General features: G+C 35.6%; 1 protein-coding gene across 4 annotated transcripts in view; it reads left to right on the top strand.

Annotated features, from left to right (window-relative positions):
- Positions 1-23,635, top strand: part of nej (CREB binding protein nejire) — a 481,376-nt gene that overhangs the window by 38,192 nt on the left and 419,549 nt on the right. For 3 of the 4 annotated variants that reach the window (XM_090394330.1, XM_090394331.1, XM_090394329.1), the window contains exon 2: positions 2,633-2,740. The exons of the other annotated variant lie outside the window; for it this stretch is intronic. In XM_090394330.1, coding sequence (XP_090250456.1) covers positions 2,633-2,740 — 108 coding nt within the window. The remainder of the gene's footprint in view (positions 1-2,632; positions 2,741-23,635) is intronic. 4 annotated transcript variants of the gene reach the window in all.

Raw genomic sequence — 23,635 nt, 5'->3', positions numbered from 1 at the left:
CTTCCATACATACCTGTTAATCTCCTCATTTCACTCCACAATTGCCTCAACTTTGTTTCGTATCCTGAGCTACTTTTTTACTGAACTTCGCTATCTTTACCAGATCGACTGCACCTTCATTCTTGCTACCTATCACACTTGTTATCTTTCAGTCCGTCCATTTAACTTTTGCATACACTATCTCACCACTGCTTTCAAATACCTCATTTATTCTCTTTCATGTGTTTCTTTCACTATTGCTTAAACCTGGAACTCCATTCACACCAATACTTTGTTTCATGGCTTTCAGCACCAACTTCTGTCACTTCATTTTCGCTCTTTCAACAAGCCTCGCATTTCTTGCTTGTAAAACATCTATGACAATACTCTCTTTCTCTACTGTCGCTCTCATATCATTCTCCATGAGAATAAAGAATGCAAGATTAAACACCAAAATGCTCTGTGAGAGAGATCATCTGGTTTTATTCCCAAGCATGTTAAAAGTAGAATGTTGAGAAGATTAAAAAAAAATAAAAATAAAAAGATAGCAATGTGACACTTATCAGGAGGCAATGGGGAAATATACCAAAAACTGGCACCAACATCTGCTAAATCTTCTTATGCTGAGAAGACAGCAGTCATTAGGAATCAAACTCACATGCTGATCCTACCTTCAAACAATTCTAAAATCACTGAATGATATATGACTTGCTTTCCTCTTTTTGAGTGAATGAATGAGGTCGATCTGTGTGAATTTACTCATAAAGACATGTTAAAGATGGCCTGCTACATAAAAATCCATTAATAAAAAGATATTAGAACATGTGCACTGCAGAAGATCAAAGATGTGCCTTGAAACCCTGTAATAGATGGGCCATCTTCAGGTGGCATGGATGCTACTTTTTCCCCCCCTCCTCTCCCTCTTAGAAGATAAAATAATTCACGTATGTAGTGTCCTAGAAGGTGTACAATATGATCGTCTTGGATATTTTTCCTGATGAAGAAATTATGGATACTGGTTGTCCTCATTCTCAAAGAAAAAAAAAAATCCAAGGGTACCAAAACTACTTAACACAGAAAGCCAGATCACCAAAAAAGAAATAACAAAAACATTTCCACAACTCGTTTTTTTTTCTCACCTTGAAAACAGAGCCAAATCTCTATTTTCAAGGTGAGAGATGATCCAGCATTATAAAATGCCACCATCATTCCTAAGGATAGAACAGGGATGAACCTGCTCATGGGAAGTCTCCATGTTTGTTGGCAACCATAACCTTTTTCCAGCAAGTCTTACTCAATACAAACAAATCATTTGCTGTCTGACACTCAGAACTCTATTAACAGTGTACTATATCTGCATTTCTCCTGCTGAGATATCTCAAGATGATTTTGATGTTATATTGCAGTTATCATTCTCCCTATATAACGCTGTGGGATAGTGCTCGAACAAACATCAAAGAAAGAGTTGAGCATATGCTCAACAACATTAATCTCTCCCTTCTAAACACAAACCAACACCTCCCATATGCCTACCCAAACATTCACTGCCATAGACTTAACTTTCTGCTCACTCTCCCTTTTCCTACTTTTCTAGTGGGAAGTCTACAAGAATTTATTTGGGAATGATCACTTTCCTATGATATCCACCTTTCTGTGTAGGCAACCATGCATTCCATCATGGATATCATGATGGAAAATTGAGCAAATTAACAGGCTGAACGTCTCATGATTAGCAGAATTTGATTCTGAAACAGTCAGCTCTTCCATCAGTGATGTAGTGCCAGTATTGCGTAAACTGCAATTCCTGAAACATGTAGTCAGTTTCCACATTTTCCTAATGCCGTGGTGGAATAATGATTGTACAGCAGTCAAAGGGATCCAAAAGAAAGCTTGGGGTATTTTCTGCAGGTATCCCACAACACCAAATTGTTTTCAAGTATGGCCTAGCCTAAGCTAAATATGTCATCAAAACCAGAAAGTATTCTGTATCCAATATACTTCTTTTGTACAGCAAAGAAGTATGGGAAAAAAATCTGGAAAATGGAAGGCAAATATACTGCTTACCAGCTCTCTATCTTGGACCATAATGGTTGCACAGTTTGCTGACACACTTGGGAAGATTTTTGCAAAAATATCAGCAACATCCAGAGTGTGCTATATGCCTGGCCAAGCCAGGCTGGCAGCAATGCATGATATATGCAAATACAGGCTAATACACCATGTACTGCATATATATTATACAATAGGTATATTGCATATGTATCATGTGGAGGGACGGTATTACTAATGGATAGAAGATTGTTGAAGTTTATTTTCCCAAGAACTGTATGTTACAACTCATTTTTATGAGATATTACTCTGCTTCACTTGTTTGACTAAATCTTATTCTTTTGAGTATGGTTTATTCATCACTTTGCTTGATCATCTGTTGAACATTGAATGATAACTAAAATCTCCTCTATTGCTTTGTTGTTCCATAGTTAAGAATTCTTTATTTTGTCTATCACTCTTGTTTCTGGTTTGTCTGTTGGCAGTTCTGTGGTTGTACATTTGGCTCTGTTTGGTCTTTCAAATATTCATTAATGATTTAATTATATGGAAAATAATCTATACTGATTTTCTGCTGGTGGTGATGATGGTGCACTCTTTTCAGGTTTGCCACATGGACAATATTGTAATGATGCATCATCACTGAATAAAGATTTGGTGGCAGTACCAACTTGGCCAAGGTCATGGAATACATCATTCAACACTTTCAAGGGTAAGGTCCCCTGTACCACTTTTCAACTACATTTTTTTCTTTCTTCGCTTGCATTGTATTGCCATCGTTATTGTATTGTTACATTGTTTTTAATCTATCTTTGAAATTCACACGAGATTAGACTGTATAATAGGCATGTTTGAAAGATGTAATGTCTGCAAATGTTTCTCTGGTTCAGCAGTTCTTCAGTTATTTTGGTATTGAGATCATTTATTTATTAACATATAAGTTTTAATAAAATAAACTGCATACCCCAAGTTTCTTAAGTCGTTGGACTTAAATCATCAGGAGTACCAAAACTTATATAAAAAAGACTAGAAAAAATTAATTACACATAGGTGTTATCAGAACTTCACGATTATTACATACAAACCAGTGACGAGAACATGGTTGTATTAATTTCTCTGTATGTATTGGAACAATGCTAATTGTTGCTGTCATGTTCTGCGGCATGATGTATGTCATATCCCAGGTCTGCAGTTGTTATATTTTTGACCAAACTTGGTGTAGGATTAAATCTTGGTTTCTGTGTGGGTGATCCAAAGCATTTCTTAGGCTTCTTCTTTGAGCTTTCTTGTAAAACAGTTATGATTAATATATGACATTTCTGTTTCTTGTCATACAAACATAGGCCAACAAGTAGTTTGGCAAGAAACAGAAATGCCATATATTGAAGATAACTGTTTTACAAGAAAGTTCAAAGAAGAAGCCTCAGAAATGCTTTGAATCCCCCACACAGAAACCAAGGTTTAATCCTGCACCAAGTTTGGTTAAAAAAAAAAAAAAAAAAAAATCTAACAACTGCAGACCTGGGATATGACATACATCATGCTACAGAACATGACAGCAACAACTAGCATTGTTCTTCCAATGCATACAGAACAATAAATACGTATTCTGGTCACTTGTTTATATGTAATAATTGTGAAGTTCTGATAACACTTGCTGTGTGTATTTGAATTGAGTTTTTGTAAAGAATTTTTTTTCTAGTCTTATTTATTTTATGTAAGTTTTGATAACTCTGACAATGTAAGTCCAATGATGAAACTTGTTGGAGTGTATTATTTATTTTATTAAAACTGTTATATGTTAAGAAACACGTGGTCTCGATACCAAAACTTAACCGAAGATGTAATGTCTGGTTAAAAATGACACTTCTTTAATGCGAATCTTACACAGGAAAGGTTATAAACTTCTATTTGCACATTAGTACTGTTAGATAATCTGGAATCCCTACTCTAGAGACCAAGCATGGACTCTTCTCAAGCCACTATAGTCCTTTCATTGCACTGTTATTAGTGGTCTCATCTTGGGCAGTGAAATTTATCTACTCCTAAGAATTCTTACCCAAGAATAAAAGTGGTTTTGTACATCACTTATAAAAATTAAGAAACTTTTTTTTTAAATACCCATTGAATTATTTTGGTGTTTGAGCTTATGTTTCATTGTAGGTAATTGTATCTTGGAAGTGTTTTATGCTTTAAATCTGTAAACCTAATGTAAAGTCACTATCAATTTCTTTTATTTCAGCAAAAACAATGTTTTGTTTTTTTTTAAAGCAAAATCTTTGTCTGCAGTTTAGGATCACTATCTATATAGTAATGTTTACATAGATGGAATAGATTTAAAATTTGCGATCTGTACTAGGATTTATTTTGGCAAAACATGCCAAAATAAATCTTAGTACAGATCCAGTTTTGGAACATAGTTATATGGAACATATAACTGGAAAATTTTGTTTTAAAATTTAATGTTGCAATAAACTGTTTTCTCAGATGTTTAATTTGCATGCACTTTTTGTGATAATGAACAGTGTGTATAAAGTTTATATTTTATTAATTACATCATTTTCTAGTACACTTACTTTTGACCAGATAATCAAGTCTTGTAGAAATTGAGAAAAAAAAAAGTTAATATCCTGGTTTAATATTTAAAAAGCTGTGAGATTGTGTGTTCAGAGTAGAAGCAAGATCCTCCAGCTTGAAATTTCATAAGGGAAAAGCATGTAGTCACCCAAGGTTGCCAGAATACTTTATTTTTTAAACTAAAGTTAATATAACCTCTATTACTGTTTGAATTTTGATTCATCAGCTGTATTGCTCACAAAATAATTACCTTTTACAACTTAAAACTGGATTACATCATGTGGTAATTTAACTGCCCATTTACTGAATTGATAATTCATCTATTCTTCTCCTCCTCTTGCAACCAACACAAAAGATGACAGCAAAACTATTCCTATTCTTCATATTCAGGGTACACCCGAAAGAGAGAAAAGATTCTTTGCAAATATAATCTCTGTGCCACTTTCAAACCATGCATTTGGCTGTCTACCTTCATCCATTTTCTTAAGGATCAGCATCATCGACTTGCATATTCTGAAGTGTGGAAAGTTCTTTGTTTCTGCAGCTTGGCCTACTTCAGATATTCTAGTACATTTGTTAATATTCCCCTTGAACATAAAAATTACATTTGCAACCAGAACTGTAAGGGAAGTTAACTCTTGGAAGACCATGCTCTGGATACTCGCACAGTATTGAAAAACTGTTGCACAGAAGATTCTGCAAGACTGAAATTCTATTCTTAAAATCAGGATTAGCTATGAAGTACTTCCCTAACAAGCTCCAATAATTATAGCTACATTGATTTGCCAAAAATCTGGAGACGATCATTCTAAGATTACAGAATTGCCTGACTTCTCTGAATTAACTTCATTGTTATCTGGCCCTCCTAGAGGGTGTCTTTTTTATGACATGAGATGCTTTTCAATTACAAGTTGTTTCTTCAACCTGTTTGAGCACTATGTGTTAACCACATTTGTGCTTTGATGCCAGTTAGAAAACCAATGAAATATTAGAATGTTCAGTATATTGCTTTTTTTTTTCTAGTTATTCACACTGTGAAGCATTGAGTAATTTGATAGTGTTAAACATATTGGCATTGTTATGTTTCTGTAGAAATATATGTATGGAAAACTTTAAATAAATAGAAAGATGAGAGGGAAAAATAAGCTAAGTGAATATACACACACCAACCTATATGTGGGTGGGGTGGAATTTTATAGTATGTCTATTGATTTAGCTATATTTGTCTTTAGTGATTACGATTCTTCTACTGTTTGTCTCCTCCAGCATCAAGTTAGTTGGTCTTACTGTGGATGTAGGACTGGTTTTACTCCAACTGCTCTGGTAATTCCCTCACAAACATAAAATTGACCTTTAACACATTTCTCAGTAGTTGTGTACATTCAGATATGTATATGCATAATGTGGACATAAGCCTTTTGGTGGAGGATAATAATGTAAACTTAATCACGTAGTACTATCATGGTATCATGTTACTCATTAATGATGATGAAACTATTGCAGTCATAATACAGCAATGATAGCCAGATATCTTATCTTTCCCAATAACGAGCTCTATTATTGTGAACTTTTTAGCACAAACTGCTGAAATGTCCCATTCAAGCCCAATAGATCAGCATTCTGATACAAGAAATTGAGTCAGACCATCCACTATAACGACTTTTATTTATCATAAGTCTCACTCTAGTAAGAGTTGAGTATATGTATTATGTGATAGAACTTTCATTTTTCTTGCTGTTTTTTTGGGAAAACTGAAGGGAGGGAACTAGAAAAAATATTCACTTCTGTGAGTAGTGAAGTAATTATCACAGAAGAACGCTCATGTACAGCAGGCTCTAAACTGTAGTTCACTAATATGGCATAGTTGAACAATGGTAGTAAATAGTTTTTCAGTAGTTATTCTAAAAACTATGTTTAAAATTTATGTGGAATTGCTGTTCCTCACTTCATAGTCCACCCTTCTTTCTTCCTTCTGTTTCATTTTTACATTTGATGTAGTAGGTTATAATGAATAACCTACTACATCATTCCTTTTTTTTTCCTTTGTGAAGGATATGGAAAATATTTTCCTTTTAGAGAGTAAATTAACATCTGAAGAAATCTCTGTTATTGGTAGAGCCATTTAATTTCTCTAGTCATATGTCATACCCAATAATAGTAAATTGGTATACAAAATGTAAATAGCAAATACTTTTCAAAATTATAGCTATATAAGAGGAAAAATTGTGTGTTGCTCAAGTATGATAGCTTGAATTTGTGGATCTGTGGGCTAAATTTAGAGTAGGACAGAGCTAATTGTTGCAGATGGTCAACATATGAGTGATAATGGTAGTGTGAAGCTTGGTAGATTGTTAATGAGAGGTGGTGAATGTGTAACCGGGGGAATGAAAATTTGATGGTGGGATTTGTGTGAGATCATGGATGAAGGAAAACAAGATAGGAGTACAGTTGATGGCCTAAATGGGGCAACAATCATGGAACATGAATAATGGGATAAGAAATTATAGGAAGCAAAGCGGGAACCAGGGAACAGCCAGTGTGCTTATATACACCAGTGCAGAGAATATTAGGAATAGAGGACAGTGTTTTGTGGCCTTGATACAATTAGTCTGTGACACAAATCATTTGTGTCACTGAGATGGATGACGTACTCATTGGAATAGAATGTGATGGTCATAGTGTTTAAATGGTTATTCGATCATAAAAAATGCCATTGATGAGCAGGTTATAATGTCAAGTTTTCCTGGAGCAGAAATTTACATTATAGCACAAGCATTTCAAAAACAAAAGGAAAGGAAAAGAATTTGTAATTCTGGTGGTATCAACGACACTTAACTAGCGATAAATTCAGTATGAGAGAGGATATGAAAAGGTTGTTGGAAGAAGAGAGAAAATAAAAATCATTAGAATATTATCTAGATACAATGGAAATGAATTGCGAAGAAGGGCTATATAATGGCAAACGATTCAATGCATATTCTGCATAAAAAGAATGGATGCGAGTTTTTGGATGTGTGTGTGGGGAATGAGTTTGAGGGAAGAATGGATTTGCATGAGGGGACATATTACACTTAAATGACCTAATACAGAGTCAGGGGGAACTGAATTCTGATGGAATTGTCTGCATAAGTAAGGAACCAGATAAGAACAGAGATCTGCAAGTTGCAGGGCTGTTATGCAGACCAGAGATACGAGCATACAAAAAAAGCATGCAGGTAACTTATGTTCGTACACAAATGCTAGGAGTATCAGAAACAAAAAAATGGTGTTTGTTGCCTTGATTAATGTATTGGGACCTCATATTGTGGGCATTAGTGATCCTGACTGTCAGAAGTAGATATACTAACTGGTATCAAGTGCAAAGTGTGTCTGTGTTGCTAACAATATCAGATGAAGCGAGTCAGGCTAAGTTAAGACCTACGGCTACAATACTAATAAGTTCTTCATATGGCAAGGAATTCGAAGCCATCATCTGTAAGCTAGTCTGACAATATCAAATACAGTTGGGTGTTGTTACAGACTTGGTGGACTGGATGCTAGTGACGAAGAAATTCATCACCAAATTAAGGTGATGCAAAAAGAGCAATCATAATGGAGACTTGAATTATCGAAACATTGATGATTAGGTAGCTGAGAAATCGCATGAGAAGAATGAAACTGAATTTATTGAGCAGTTGCAAGACAGCTTCCTCAAACAGCATGTGACAGAAAGAACTCTTGGTTGAAAAGTGTTAGATCTGATTATAGTGTCAGAGGAGATACCAGTTAAAGACAACTATTCTGACTCTGGTTGGCGACAGTGATCATGTGGCATTGCGAAGTGGCTAACTTTATGAATGTTCCATTCAGAAAAAATTAATTACATTCTGAACTAGAAAGCAGGAAATTATGACCACCTGGGAAGTATGCTGGGGTTTTGCATCATGGTATCAGTTGTTGCATGGGAAGGATATTGACAGTGCTTGGGAAGTGTTTAAAAAATACTTAAATGATGCGATATCAGAATGTGTCTCTGAATTCGAAGAATAAATATATGAGTGAAATGGATATGTAACATAATTTAGCAAGAAATTCCTAAGAAAAAGATGATGTGGAAGAAATACCACGTGTATTGGGATGATATTAGTTATGATAATTATAAGCAGCAGAAAACAGAAGAGTCAAGTGTTGTATGGAAAGCTAAGATCGAACATGAGAAGAAACTGGCTCTGCAGATTAAAGACAACCCAAAAGAATTCTATCATTATGCTTGCAAGTAAATGAAAGAATGACTCTATTGAATGCAGATGGTATGCGTGTCACTGATGCAGAAGAATCCTTTCTTTCATGCTTACACAGTAATCGGAATACATTTTGAAAAATGTATTATGGAGACAACTATCTTGTTAGAGTAAAACTTTAGTTTAATATAAACCAAAATCAACACTCGACGTTTCGACCTTCATATCAAGGTCACCATCTGGAGCATAACACTGCACTACAATCTACATAGTTTGCTAAAGTTACTGATCAGCCTTTACTGCAATTATTGGCCTGACCTCTGGTGGGGAAAAAAAACCATTACCACATCAAAGCTGGAGTCCTTTTATTATTATTATCTGTTAGGTTACAAACTAAATTGGGCTGGAGTATATATTTAAAAAAAATGTAGAAATTGTTCAACTAATGAGTAGCCATTTTGCTAAAAGCTATCAATTTGGTATATGGAACATTGAACTCGCAGCTATCTCTTCACTGTATGAAGAAACTCATGTGCATGAGGAGGAAGTATTAGAGTTGTTGCACAAACAGAATAAGAATTCTGCAATAGGAACTAATGTGATATCAACATGGATGCTAAAAGAGTGTTCAGCTGAAATGGCTGTTTCTTTGATCAGGCTACATAATTTGCGTCTCAGAAGAAGGAAGATTGAAAAGAATCCCATTGCACAAGAGTAGTGCAAAGACTGATGTATCCAACAATCGACAACCAGTATCTCAGGAGTGGTGGTGAAGATTTTGAAAAAGCTGGTTAGGGCTCACATTCAGAAATAGGTTGAGAGAGAATCTCTACTTTGCAATGAACAGCATGATTTTACTAAGGAAGTCATGTTTTGGTAACTTGCTCATATTCTATAATAATGTTACCACTGAGACAACGGGAATGGATACAACTGGCTGAAATTTTTTAATATGTGTCAGTCAGCCATCCTCTTATCCATGCCAATAGTTTATAATCCAATCCCATATTCTGCATGGAAGACTGTCGGATAAATTGCAGAATATGGGATTGGATTATAAACTATTGGCATGGATAAGAGGATGGCTGACTGACAGATATTAAAAAATCGTATATGGGGGGGGGGTAAGTTTCAAGATTCAAGGTAATCAGTGGTGTGCCTCAAGAATCAGTCGTTGGTTCATTGTTATTCAATCTGTTCATTTATGACTTGGAAGGATTTGACATGCAACATTGAGCTATTTGGTGATGATGCAAAGATAGTTATGGTAATCAGAAGTGCTACTGATATGCAGTACTTGTAGAATGATTTGAATAGGCTGAAATTGTAGACATGTAAAAATGGCTGTTGGTTCAATGTTAATAAATGTAAGGTGATTGATGCACTTTGGTGTGAATAGGTATCCAATGTTGTATTATATTGGTGGGATCATGCTAAAAGAAACTGATCAGGCTTTTAAGACTCTTGTAGTTTTAGCAGGCTGGAAGTTGAAGTTCAATGGTTATATAGCAAAAATTGTATATGTGACTAAGAGAATAATTGCAATGCTGAAACAAACCTTGACATGTAAAGATAAGTCATTTTGCTTCTTTACAAGGCCTCAATAAGAGCTCGCTTTGATTATTGCACACACAAGTGGTTGTGATTTTGATACAGTGGACAGATTATAAAGGAAAGTGTCAAAAATGATATCAGGATTGTGGAATATTGATTATAAAGATGGATCGAGAATTCGTAGGCTGCAGCCACTAGCAAACAGGAAAAAGAGAAGTGATATGATTGAGACTAACAAACTTCTGAAAAGGTTATACACAATTTCAATAGATAGAATTTTTAATTCTATGGAGAGTGGGAAAGGGAAACATGAGCATCCCTGGAAGTTGAGGATGAATGCTATCAAAGAAGAGGATGAGGGCTAGATTTTTTTCTCAGAGTGGTGTATAATTTGGAATGGATTGTCATTGGATTTGTTTGTGCAAGTAGTGTGAATGAATTCAAGAATAGGCATGACAGTTGGTGCAAATAGTATGGTCTCCCTCGATGAGTTCTTGATTCTTTGGAGGTCTCTCTTAATAATAATAATTTTTTTTCCTATATAGACTGTATTGCCAATTTTCAGAAGAGTTGTTCTATCATTGTAGAACTTGAATAAAGCAGTAATGATAATGGCTTCGGGGTTGTCTGGTGTGGAATTTGGGTAAAGGTTAGCACAAATTTTACATATTTAGTGGGATTGTTGCTACAGAACAGGGAATGCAGAGGGAAATAATTCTGAAATGTTCATATAGCAACAGAAGAGTGATAAAAATGGGTAACTTTAACTGTATGATCAGGAAATATTGTGTGAGTAAGGAGATTGAATTCTTGGGCTACTTAGAAAAAACTATCTTATGTAACATGTAGTTGAAGCAACACATGGGACTCTAGTGTTGTATATAATAACATCTCATACAGTGATAATAGATGTCTGGGTGTTGATGTGGGGAAGTGACTAAAGAGGTGCAGGCTTCACAAAACAAGACAGATGTGTGGAATTATAGAGCAGGGGATTATGATAAATTAAGGAAACAGATTAGGGATGTGCATTAGCTTAATCAGTGGAGGTGGTGGGGGGGGGAATTGGCAGTGCCTAGGACTTGGTCTAGAATCAATTATTTATGACAGTGTTAGATTGTATTCCTAAGGTTCAGGGAATAAAGTAGGATTGAAATGTTTGGATCATGGAGTTATGCAGGAGCTTTTAAGGAGAAGGACATGGAGATGTAGAACAAGATAGCACATTCCTCAGAGTATAAGGTTCATGCTAAGAAGGTCTTAAGGAAAGAGAAATTGACTTGTGAAAAGAGATTGGCTGAAGCAGTGAAGTAAGTCCTAGAGTTCTACAGTTTTCTTGCTAATAGAAGAAAGGGTAAATATGGAAGACTGACTTTAGTTGTTGGAAATGGAACATGAATCATATTGGCTGAAGATATAGTGGAAATGTTAGGGAACTGAAATTTAGGGGGGGGGGGGTAACCAGAAAGTTGCATTCTATAATGTGAAGAATGTTGGCATGTACAAATAAGGAGGTGATAGCTCCACTGTATGAGGCACTAATTACGCCTCACTTTACCTGGCTATATATAAAAAAAGATTGGGGGGGGATGCACAGGTTAGAATATTAAGTATGATGATGAATTGAAATGTGGCTTTCAGAGCTTGATGAATGGAGGAGGAGGAGGAATGATGTGATAGCAGTATATAAGTTGGTGAGGAGAACTGTCATATAGATAAATGAATTATTGCATAGAATAATGGATGATGCAAGAAAAAAGAGATCAAATCCAAAAACATTGAATAGCCACAGCATTTATGACAACTGGGATCATTAATATTCTGCAATGGATAATATGGAATGTCTTCTAATGATAAAGACATCAAAGTTATATGGGTTAAGGATTTAACAGTAATAAGTATACTGTCATTTTAATTTTTAAACCTTATTATTAAACTGTACTGTGTGTTATTGCCACTAAAAAGCAGGAGAATAATCACAGAAATCTTCCTCCACAATCACATCTTCATTACTTTCCCTATGTGAAGGACCAGGCTATGGCTCTTCTGGTGTAACCTTTTTTTTTTTTTGATGAAAATGTCCGATGTGCTTTGCTTATTCCTCTTCTTTTTTTCATCATAAATTTGTTTATAGCAAGCAAACGCATCATGTACTTTATTTTCTACTAATAAGTAGCATTCAACATTGGTGTCCATGTTTTCAATCATGTTGAGAACCGCTAACTGCAAGATCCTTCACTGTGAATTGTTTAACTACCTCTCCTTGTTTCTCTTTTTCCTATTCCTTTTTTCGTTGTTCCTCCAGTTCAACCAATTCTTCGTTGGTCAACTCTTCATGGGCACTTTCCATGAACTATGTCGTCATCATTCACTTCAATGAAGACAAAGGTCTTCATTTTTTTTTTTTTTTTTTTTTTTTTTTTTCAAAACTTCCAAAATCGTGCACAAACCTTTTTAGTGTCTTTTTCCATATGCCACTCATACACTGAGAGATCACTTAGTCCCAAACTACAGCAATATTTTTATTAGCGTGATAAATATTGAATGCTTCTCCATACATAATAAACCTTAAACAGTACTAGAACTCCCTGATCCATTGGTTGGATAGTGAAGTAGCGTTTGGAAGGAGAAACATGACCTTGAACTTGGTGAAGATCACCGATATAAGATGGATGACCTGCAGCATTATCTAGGATTAATACAATTTTAAATTCTACATTTTCTTTCACACAATAGTTTCAATTTCACTTGCATAACAGTTGATTAAGGCATCCACAAACAATTTTTGAGTCATCCATGACTTCTTATATCTTCACTAATGAATTGGAAGAGTATGCTTCCTAATGTTTTTGAAGGCTCGTGGATTCTCACTGTGCCATATCACAAATGGTTTCAGTTTATATCAAGCCACGCTTTGAAACCGGGTATAGATTTTAGCTTTTTGTGGATGAATTGTCCGCTCGGGCATTTTTTTCCAAAACGAGGTCTCATCCATATTAGATATTTGCTGTGCAAATAATTTTTGTCCATAATTATTTTATCCAATTTCTTCACAAATTCCTTGGCAGCCTTCTCATCAGAACTTGCAGATTCACAATATATTTTCACGTTATACAGTGCAAAATGCTACTTGAATGTCACAAACCAACCGGAAGAAGCGTTGAATTCGTAGTCATAATCGGGTCTGCTTTCTCCTTCAACATGTTGAAGAGACAGTGCCTTTGCAGTTATGGTCATAGTGCAAAGAGGTATGTGCTTTTGGTTCAGGTCCTCTATGCTTGATGGAAGTAGCTTTTCCAATCACTGATAGGACCTTGTCATAGCTTCGTCGCTATTGTTGAACTTGCAACTTCGTTTCAAGATCAATTGCTTGCCTCTTTTTCTGTGAATCTTCACTAGGTATTTTAATTGGGCATGTAGGGACCATGTTGCGCAAAATATCGTGAATTTAATGATAAATACACAAATAACATTTTTCAAACACAAAATCAACAGAGGAACTGTTGAAGCCAAGTGCATACTGCCGAGGGAGATTGCTGCTGAATGCACTTTTTGCTAAATAAAAACCTTACTTTACACTCGCTTGCGTCTTGTTCAAAAGTATAGTCGAAAATGTTATTTATTCCATTATGGGATCACTGACGTATCTACGAAAGGACATAAGTCGAGGAATGACTGTTCTGTAATTGTCTGTTTGGAACACAGTATACAATAACACATTATGTTTTGAACAGTGCAGTTTTGTATAGCATGGAACTTTTTTTTTTGGCATCTATTAACCATGCAATGGGTATTACTGTAGTTCCACGTATCTCAGAGGCCTCTTATTGAATGACTTAGGCAGTGTTAAAGTGCAGAATTTGATAAGAATGTAATCCATGGAGTATTTTCAGAAATAGAAAAAAAAAAGAAACTAAGTCACATTGGGTCCCTGTCAGTTGACTTATATGGCTCAACATTGGATTCCAAACAAAGAAAATGCTTGGTTTCTGAGATGAAAGGAGTCAAAATGCTAAACACACTTAACACTAAAACTAAGTAACAAAACCTCAGAAATTTGAGCACATTTAAAGATGAATTCTGATTACAAACCAATTGCTGACTACTGTTTTGTTGAAGGTATATCTGAAGAAGTATAGATAAGTTTGAGAAGAAATGAGTGATTACTCATAGTAATCTAGAGTGAACTTCAAGAAGCATCAGGAATTAATAGGGAAGACATGGTCACAGAGGACTGTACCACTAAGAAAGATAGAAGAGGTTCACAATTATTACAATTTTGCAATGCGTTGAATTCAAATAACTGCTGAAATATTATTGACCTCAAACATACATTTTTTTAATACATTCACACTGTACAGTGTTGCATACATATTGTGAAGGTTGCTTAACCATATATCCCTTCTGCATTGTATGGGCACAATTCCTTATATGGATATGATATAGAGTATGCCAGTTTCAAGTTTTTTAATGGGGGAGGTGACTTTTTTGTTTAAAACTAATATTTATGAAATGTTATCTCAAAAATAAAATACAATTCTTATTCTGAGTTATAAAACATTTTGATCTTAAACTTATAAATGAGTTGTTTCTTATCCCAAGTGAAGTATATATGAATATTTAGCAGTATTTCTGTTTTATGATTATAATTATCATATATTATTTAAAAATGACACAAAGGCAATTATTACTATCAGTAGTTCCCTTGCCATCTCTAGGAATATAAATTACATTTGCACATTCTAGTAATGAACGCTTGTGACCTGTTCTTTTACTTTTTATTTTCTACAACAATTTTTAAAAATTTTTTATAAAAAATCGCTTTGGGAATTATTGCATGTGTATTCAAATAATTATTTTTTATACTACTATTTCATATTATCTTTTATGTAACGGAATAAATCAATATTATGTAGAAAAACCACAGTCATTCCTTTCATTAAATAATCAATTATATATCATTTGCAGGAGAAAAAATCCTGCAATATGATATCTCATATTTCAGTTCTCATATAGTCTGAAGAGACATCACCACATTTGAAAATGCAGATTTTGCATAAAGCTTTGCAATTCTTAATTTCACCTTTTTACTGTGATTTCCAATCACAATATAAGCCTCACTAATCTTTTAGTATTAGTAGCCAGAAGTGGATTGGATTTCTTGAAAATAAGCTTCAAAAGCTAGTGTCTTCTTTCTTAGGGTTAAAGAATAGAAAGAACAAATGTGAAGTCATTAAATTCTTAGAAAAAAATTTCCCTTGTCCATTATTTTGAAATAGGTTATGAGGGCATTTTACTGTATTTTCTGATACAGTAAAACTTGGTTTTTGCTTGTGTAGTATAGTGGGATGGGAGAGGGAGATATTTATTCACAAATCTCCCTCCTCTGTTGTAAGTTTTTTGATATTTGACTGTAATAAATCTGTCTGCATTCATGCTTATTCATTTCCTTAGACATGGTTCATATCTTATGCAGATAGAAATATAATTACCTACATTTTTAGAAATTTAAAAATACAAACATGGAATTTTTCTTAATCACCAGTTACTTATATAACCTGAAAATAGTCTTCCCTTACATAGCTTTGATTTCTCTGGAAAGCACATGTAACAATTACATCTCACCCATATCCAATGAAATAGTTGGTCCAGTGCCTGGCATGAACTTGTTAATAACATCACCAAACAAACCATCAATCAACAATGTTTAACATTTGTGAGGTTTAGTTTTGAACAGTGCTGTGCTGGTTGACATGACAAATACTTTTTAGTTAGGATAATAAAGTTTTGTCATTTATTATTATCATCCCAAGACTACATGAAGTCAAAGACTCATCTGGGACATCCTTTTGTCATACACACAGCTCATCACACCATGCCTTAAACATGCTAAAATTCTCTGCAGACACCACACTCTCGGGCAGGCATTCCAATCATTCACAACTCTGCATGCAAAAAACCTGCTTCTCACTCCCCCTGCTCGCATCCTCATGCAGCTTCCAGGGATGTCCTCTGGTTCTCCCCGATCTCCCACCCTTTGCTGTGAAACCTCTCTTTTCTAAACAACCCCTTACTAACTTGTAGTTTTCTATCATATCACCCCTCTTCCTCATATCCACTAGACTCTGTTAATTGCATTTCCTCATATTCAACATTCCACTACCTTAGGAAGTGTTCTCTGGACTCTTTCCAACATCCCTTCATCCTTTTGAAAACCAGGTGACCAAATCTGTGCACAGAAGTCCATGTGTGGCCTAATTAAAGCCTTAAACAATGGAACAGGAATCTCCTTACTTCTACAAGCCAGTATCCTCTGCATCATTCCCAGAATTCTTTGTTGTTCTCACAATTTTGGCAGTGTCACCTAAATTTCAGATCCTTATCCACCATCACTGCAAGATCTATTTCTTCCACCTCCAGCAATATATCCCCACCAGGCATAAATTCTACATCCCATCTTTGTTTTCCAAAATTTAAAACCTTACATTTTGCAATATTGAACTTGCATCCCCATTTCTGTGCTCATTCACTCAATTTATTCAAGTCTTCTTGTAAGGCCACAACATCTTCTCTACTCTTCATAGTTCGTCCCAACTTTGCATCGTCTGGAAACAACTGAATATCCCCATCCAAATCTTTGCCAATATCATTAAGATACAGGTTAAACAGCAGTGGCCCTAAAACAGACCCTTGAGGCACACCACTAGTGACTCCTCTTCCTGGATATTGCTCCCCCATACACAACTTGCTGATACCTATCAGATAGACAGTCTCTGATCCAATGCACTAATCTAATATTCAACCACATCTGCTCTAGTTTGACTATCAACTTATCATGTGGTAATCGATCAAAAGCCTTTGCAAAATTTAAGTATGTTACTGTGCATCCCTCTCCTCTGTCCATGGAAGCAGTCACCTTATTGTAATAAGTAAGTAGATTACTAAATCATGACCTCCCTTTAGCAAATCCATGCTGTCCATCAAAGATAATACCATTGTTGTTAACCCACTTCTGGATCCTAGTTCTCACCAGCTTCTTCAACAACTTAACCACAACACCTGACACAGATAGGCCTATAATTTGATCCCTGAGTTCTCCCTTATGAAGTGGCACAATCTTGCCCTCCTTTGGAACTCGATCCAGTGCAAGACTCATATTAAAAAAATGTGTCAAGGCAGATCCCAACTCCCTGGCACATTCCTTCAGAATATATAGTAATATACAGGGTGTTCGGGATAAATTTGACAGTTTCGTAAGGAAAAAGAAAATCTTCTTTGTATCTATTAAATTTAATGAATTGACAAAAAAACATTACAGGCAGAGTTAATTACAATACTATCAACAAGATTTACTCAAAATAACCACCATTAGCATCGATCACAGCTTCAATTCTGCTTCGGAACCTCGAACAAGCTGATGCTACAGTCTCCCTGGGAAGGGCCGCAAAAACTGTTTTAATTTTATCCATTAACTGGGCTTTTGTATTACTGGAAGTGCGATTGGTGTCTTTTTCAACTGCGCCGCATACAAAATAATCCATGGGGTTAAGGTCTGGGGAGTTTGGAGGCCAAACATTTGGACTGGTGAAGTCGTAGAAATTTTCAGACAACCATTTTTGACTTTTCCCAGAGGTGTGGCAAGGGGCCGAATCCTGCTGCCATACATACGGCCTACCATTGGCTACCCTTGTTATCCAGGGCTTGACTACAGTTAGCAACTCCACGAACAAAGCCCGAATTCCAATGCCAGGGTTCTTCAACACCTGTTCCTGCAGATTTGCGAGGAATTCTGCTGTACGAACGCAATCAGATCGTCTGCTAGGGATCTTTCTTCTTGCTACATCCTCGTAGTCACCATTGCAAGTCTTGGGCAGCAGTCGTAATATCCTTATTTTGATGGCGGGCACGAATCATCATGATACAAGTTATTCTCTTCCATGATTCAGGTGGGTTCCAGCTATCCATCCTTTCTGACATCTTGTATATGAATGAAGAAGGGTCCAAACTTTTAAATGAAGAGAAGTGTGTGTTAATACATGTAACTTACGGAAAAATATAATTAATTATAAATATGTCAAATTTATCCCGAACACCCTGTATTATCAAGTCTCACAGCCTTATTAACATAAAGTTTGCTGAATTCCCCATACACTTCTTGCTCACTTACAGTCAGACTTTCCTCCCCATCATCAACTGCTCTCAATCTTTCCATGATGTCATCATATTCACAAGAAGGAAAGACCTTTATGAACTGCTCATTAAGTATCTCCACTATATCTACTGCAGTAGTTGTCCTTATACCATTTACTCCACTCAGTGTCATCTTTCCATAATCTTTTTTTTTTTTTGCTGGCTACATATCGAAAGAACTCCCTAGGAGTCATCCTCCTTGCCTGGTTTTTGTAATCCTTATGGAATTTGTTATTACCACATCCCTTATGCTGCCTCCATAATTATTATTTGACACCTCCAGGGAGTCCAAAGACTCATCGAGGGAGGGCACCCACTCTACAACCCATTCATCACCACTCAATCTACCAACTGACTGCAACTACACCAACACCATCTACCGCCGACCACCACTAGTATTTCCACAGACAATCGCAAACATCCATGCCTATGGCAGGATTCGAACCTGCAGCCTTTAGGCTGGAGAGCGGATACGCTCACCACTTGGCCAGCCTTGCTGGATTTTTTATGTCTTTTTTTTTTCTTTGTATTGCATGAAGAGCTTAATCTCTTCATTCATCCATTTCACACCTACCTTATTTAACCTTCTGACCCTTGGAATACATTTAGACATTGCTTCTACTAGATAGTTTTTGAATATCCTCCAAACTGCATTGATCTCTTTTCCAGCTAACTCTGCATTCCATGTTACACTTGCAAGCTGTCTCCTTAGCTCCTCATAATCACTACCCTTTTAGTTCCACATGTACCCTTTTCTCACAGAGGTCCTCGCACTGCTGGCAACCACCCAGATAATCACTTTATGGTCACTCTCACCAACTGGAGGGTAATTTGTCAACTCATAATTACATCCTCTGATGAGATGATCAAATTCAAGACCCTCAATCCTCATGTGCCCTCTGTTACATCTAAGGTAGTTGTCCCTCAAAAATTCTTCCAGTTATCTCATCATCCCAGTCTATATTGTCATAATTAAAATCACCCTGTTCTTATTTGCTTGGCTAATTTGATTATACATTTCATAGTCACTACCATCCACATTACCATGTCTAAAACAACATCCAAGTATTTCATTCTATTCACCTCTATCTCACACCATACTGCTTCAAAACCACTGGCACTATTTCCCTCTTGCATCTCTCCTTTGTACGGACATAACTCCTCTATCATCAATAGCACTCCTCCCCCCCTTCTTTTTTACCCTTCCTTACCTAATTTGTTAATAAGTGTGTATGGGAAAATTACTGCAGTTAGCCTCAAGTCCATTGGTGGAATGATTATGATTTTTTTATTTTATTTTATTATTATTATTTTTTTTAAGTTCATGCTGCTATTAGTCTATCACTCTGAGAATTAGATTCTGAATTATTAATATATTTAAAAAAAAAAAACTGTTTATGGGAGTACCTCATGTATCTAATAAAGTACAAATTATTCCACATGCTTTAATTAAAGACAAATTGTGTGAGTTATAATCAGAACAGTAGATTCTATGAAATTAATTGTGTAATGCAAGAAATTAGAATATTAATTATATCTGACATTAGAGTGAGGACTGTTTTGGTTACTAGTTCAAGTGCAGATGTTTGGATCATGAGAGTGAAACTAGTAACATGAATTTCTGCATAGAGTAAAGAGGTAGCTGTGAGTTCAGTATTGCATTTACAGGTTGATTACACTTCTATTTCACACCTACCCTATTTATTCTTAGGACTCAGGGACACATTCTGATATTGCATCACTTAAGTATTTTTTAAACACTTCCTAATCATGGTCTATATCCTTCCCTTGAAGCAACTGATACCATGATGCAGAACTCGGCATACTCCTCTGGTAGTCATAATTTCCTGCTTTGTAGTTCAGCATGTAACCTATTCTGAATGGAGCATTCATAAACTTAGCCCCTTCGCAGGTGACTGCCTCATGATCATTGTCACCAACCAAAGGCAGAGTAGTTGCATCTTTAACCCCCCCCCCCCCCCCCCCGACACTATAATCAGATGTAACACATTTTTACTACGAGTTCCTTCTGTCACATACTTCTTGAGGAATTGTCTCTCAACTGCTTTGTAAATTCAATTTAAATTTTCTCTTGATTTCACAGATATCTAATCAATGTTTGGGTAATTAAAGTTCCAATTATGATTACTTTTTTCATACCCATGTTTATTTGGTGATGCATTTCTTTGCCATGAGTAACCAATCCAGACAGTCTGTAATAACACCGCACTATGTCTTTGATCTCGTTAGACTCCACCTCATAGCAGATGGTTTCAAATTCAACGCCACATGAAAAACTATTATTAGTATTTTTAGAAAGGATAGGAGAAATGGGGGTGTGCTAGATTCAAGTCATCTGATATCGTTAGCAGCACACTCCTCCTCTCCTATCCTATCCTTTCTAAAAATACTGTACCTTTTGCACTCAGTACCAGTTAGTATGTCTGTTTCTGATGGCCAAGGTCTTGCTAATGCCTACAATATGAGGTCCCATTATGTTAACTAAGATAACAAACTCTACTCCTTTGTTTCTAATACTCCTAGCATTTGTGTACAGATATAATAAGTTATCTGCATCCTTTTTTTTGTATACTCTTGTCTATGGTCTGCATAACACGGTTCAATAACTTATGAATCTCTGTTCTTGTCTAGTTCCTAACATATGCTTGATAGGTCCAAATCAGCTGAACGCAGGATCGTTCTCTTCATAATCATTTTCATAATAATAACCATTCCCATCATTAACAGTTTCTTAACACTGTTGCTCTTACACACAGATTTTCATGATTCCTCCCATCATAATTCAGTTTCCCTGATGTAGGTCTCGTATCAGTAATTTTTCAAGACTCCTTATGTGAAACGCATTTAAGTGTAGGCTATCCCTCTTATACAAATCCAATTCTTCCCTCATACTCACTCCACACATGCAAAAACTTGCATTCATTCCTTCTACACAGCTTATGCATCGAATCATTTGCCATCTTATCCCTTCATCATAATTAATTTCCATCATATCTAAGTAATATACTAACTATTTTTCTTTCTTACTCTTCACTTACTTCTTTCAACAACCTTTTCATATCGTCTCTCATATTTAGTCATTAGCACCTACCAGAATTACTACCTCTTTTCTTTTCTGTTTTTCAATTGATATTTTAAATTTTGTTCTTTAATTTTTAATTCTGAACAGAGAGACTGTGTCAAAGCATACCAACCTATCTATCTGCCAATAGAATCCACATCAGGTATAAGTGGACAGTTGCTTTTATGTAACAAATCCTATATTTTTAATTTTGTTCTGGGAAATCTTGACATTATAACCTGCTCATCAATGGCATGTTTTGTGATAATCACCATACCAAATAGCATCCTTCTTTTTACAATCAACTTTACTTAACCCAATTTCGTTATTATGCACTAACTTATCTGATTCTGTGCTTCGTTGTTTTTCATTTTGCTTCTGAACTTTTTTTTTATTCTTTCTGTCTTTTAAATGCCACTCAGTTTTCTGCAATTCCCTTGTCATCAGTCTGATAATTTGCTTTAAACATAGCAATTTCAGAGGTTAAACTATTTTCAGTATCCTCTTCAATATTGTCACTATAAAGCACCCATATTGTAAGGAAAAAACACAATAAAACACAAAAAGCACCAATTCTACACAAACTCTCAGACCACCTACAATATAACTTTGATCCTGATGATATCCATTTAGTAATGCTGTTTCTTTGACAATTTCCAGTCCTTATTGTAGAGATTTCTTACAAGAATATGTCTCATGTGCTCTTGATACTAGGGATTTTATGATGTCATATTTTCTAGATGGATGGTGGGCTGATGTAATGTGGATATAATGAACTGAAAAGTTGGCTTTCAGTAGACAGAAGTGGAAATGGATCCATCTTGCTTATGCTGGATGTGTATATCTAGAAAGGAAATACCTTTCGATTTCTTTTTCTAGTGTGAATTTAATATAAGGGTGTAGGGTGTTGAATTTTTGTAGAAATGAGTAGAGATCTGGTTATCATCAATGTACTGCAGCCCAGTTGTTGGTTTTTGATCAACAAAGAAGATTCTTTGTTGATAGGGGTGAGCTCATTACAGTTCCTTTTGTTAATATATTTTATCTTTCCGTATGAAGTAACCAGATGTAATTGAAAAAATTTGAATAAATCCATCATGTCTGATGGGAATTTTTGGACTAGAAATTCTCGTCTCTTTGTAAGAGATATTTGGGAAGAGAGAGAGAGAGAGAGAGAGACAGTGTCAAAGCACACCAACCTATCTGCTTATAGAATCCACGTTAGGTCTAAGTGAACAGTTGCTTTTATGTAATTTTGGTGAGCTGTATATTCTTGGGGGGGGGGGGTCTTGCATGGTATGTTCTGAATTTTATGATGGTTTCTTGATCTACAGATCAAGAAACCATCAATATTTTTCATCAGTACCTTGAGCTTTTTGAGTTGGCTTTTGATAGGATTAGTATTAAGCTGGGAGTATGTATTGCGATCATGAAGAAGTAATTTCTTTTTTCGATCATAGAATTTGGCGTTTAAGACTATGGTGGTGGTGTTTGTCAGCTTTGGTGATAACTGTTATTTTGTTTTAAGGATTTCAGAGCTTTTAATTCTGATGGTAGGATATTTAGTTCTGAATGGCTGTGCATCATAAACCACCTCGACTTTCAAAGCGTAGTCTATTAGCTTCATTACTGGACAGTTGACTGGCATTCTTTTTAATGTTGTGCATGAAATCTAAATTCCACTTCTGTCTCCAAAAGCCAACTTTTTCAGGTCAATTATATCCACAATATATCATCCTACTGTTTATCTCAAAAATATGGCACTGTAAAATCTCTAGTATCAAGGACACACTAGATTTGTTCTGAAGAATCTCTAAAACAAGAGCAGGATATTGTCAAAGAAACAACCTTATTAAACAGGTATAATCCAAGAATAAACCAAAAAATAATTAACCATTATCCTACACAGCAACCCAGACAAGAAGCCCACAGGACTCCTATACCATATATCAAAGGCATCTCTGAATGCGTGGCAAAAATTATG

This window comes from Typopeltis vanoorti, chromosome 6 (assembly GCF_054136105.1).
Source record: "Typopeltis vanoorti isolate ZY-2024b chromosome 6, IOZ_Tvanoo_1.0, whole genome shotgun sequence".
Taxonomy (NCBI): domain Eukaryota; kingdom Metazoa; phylum Arthropoda; class Arachnida; order Uropygi; family Thelyphonidae; genus Typopeltis; species Typopeltis vanoorti.
The sequence above is the reverse complement of the archived record's forward strand: the minus strand, read 5'-3'. Positions and strand labels throughout refer to the sequence as shown.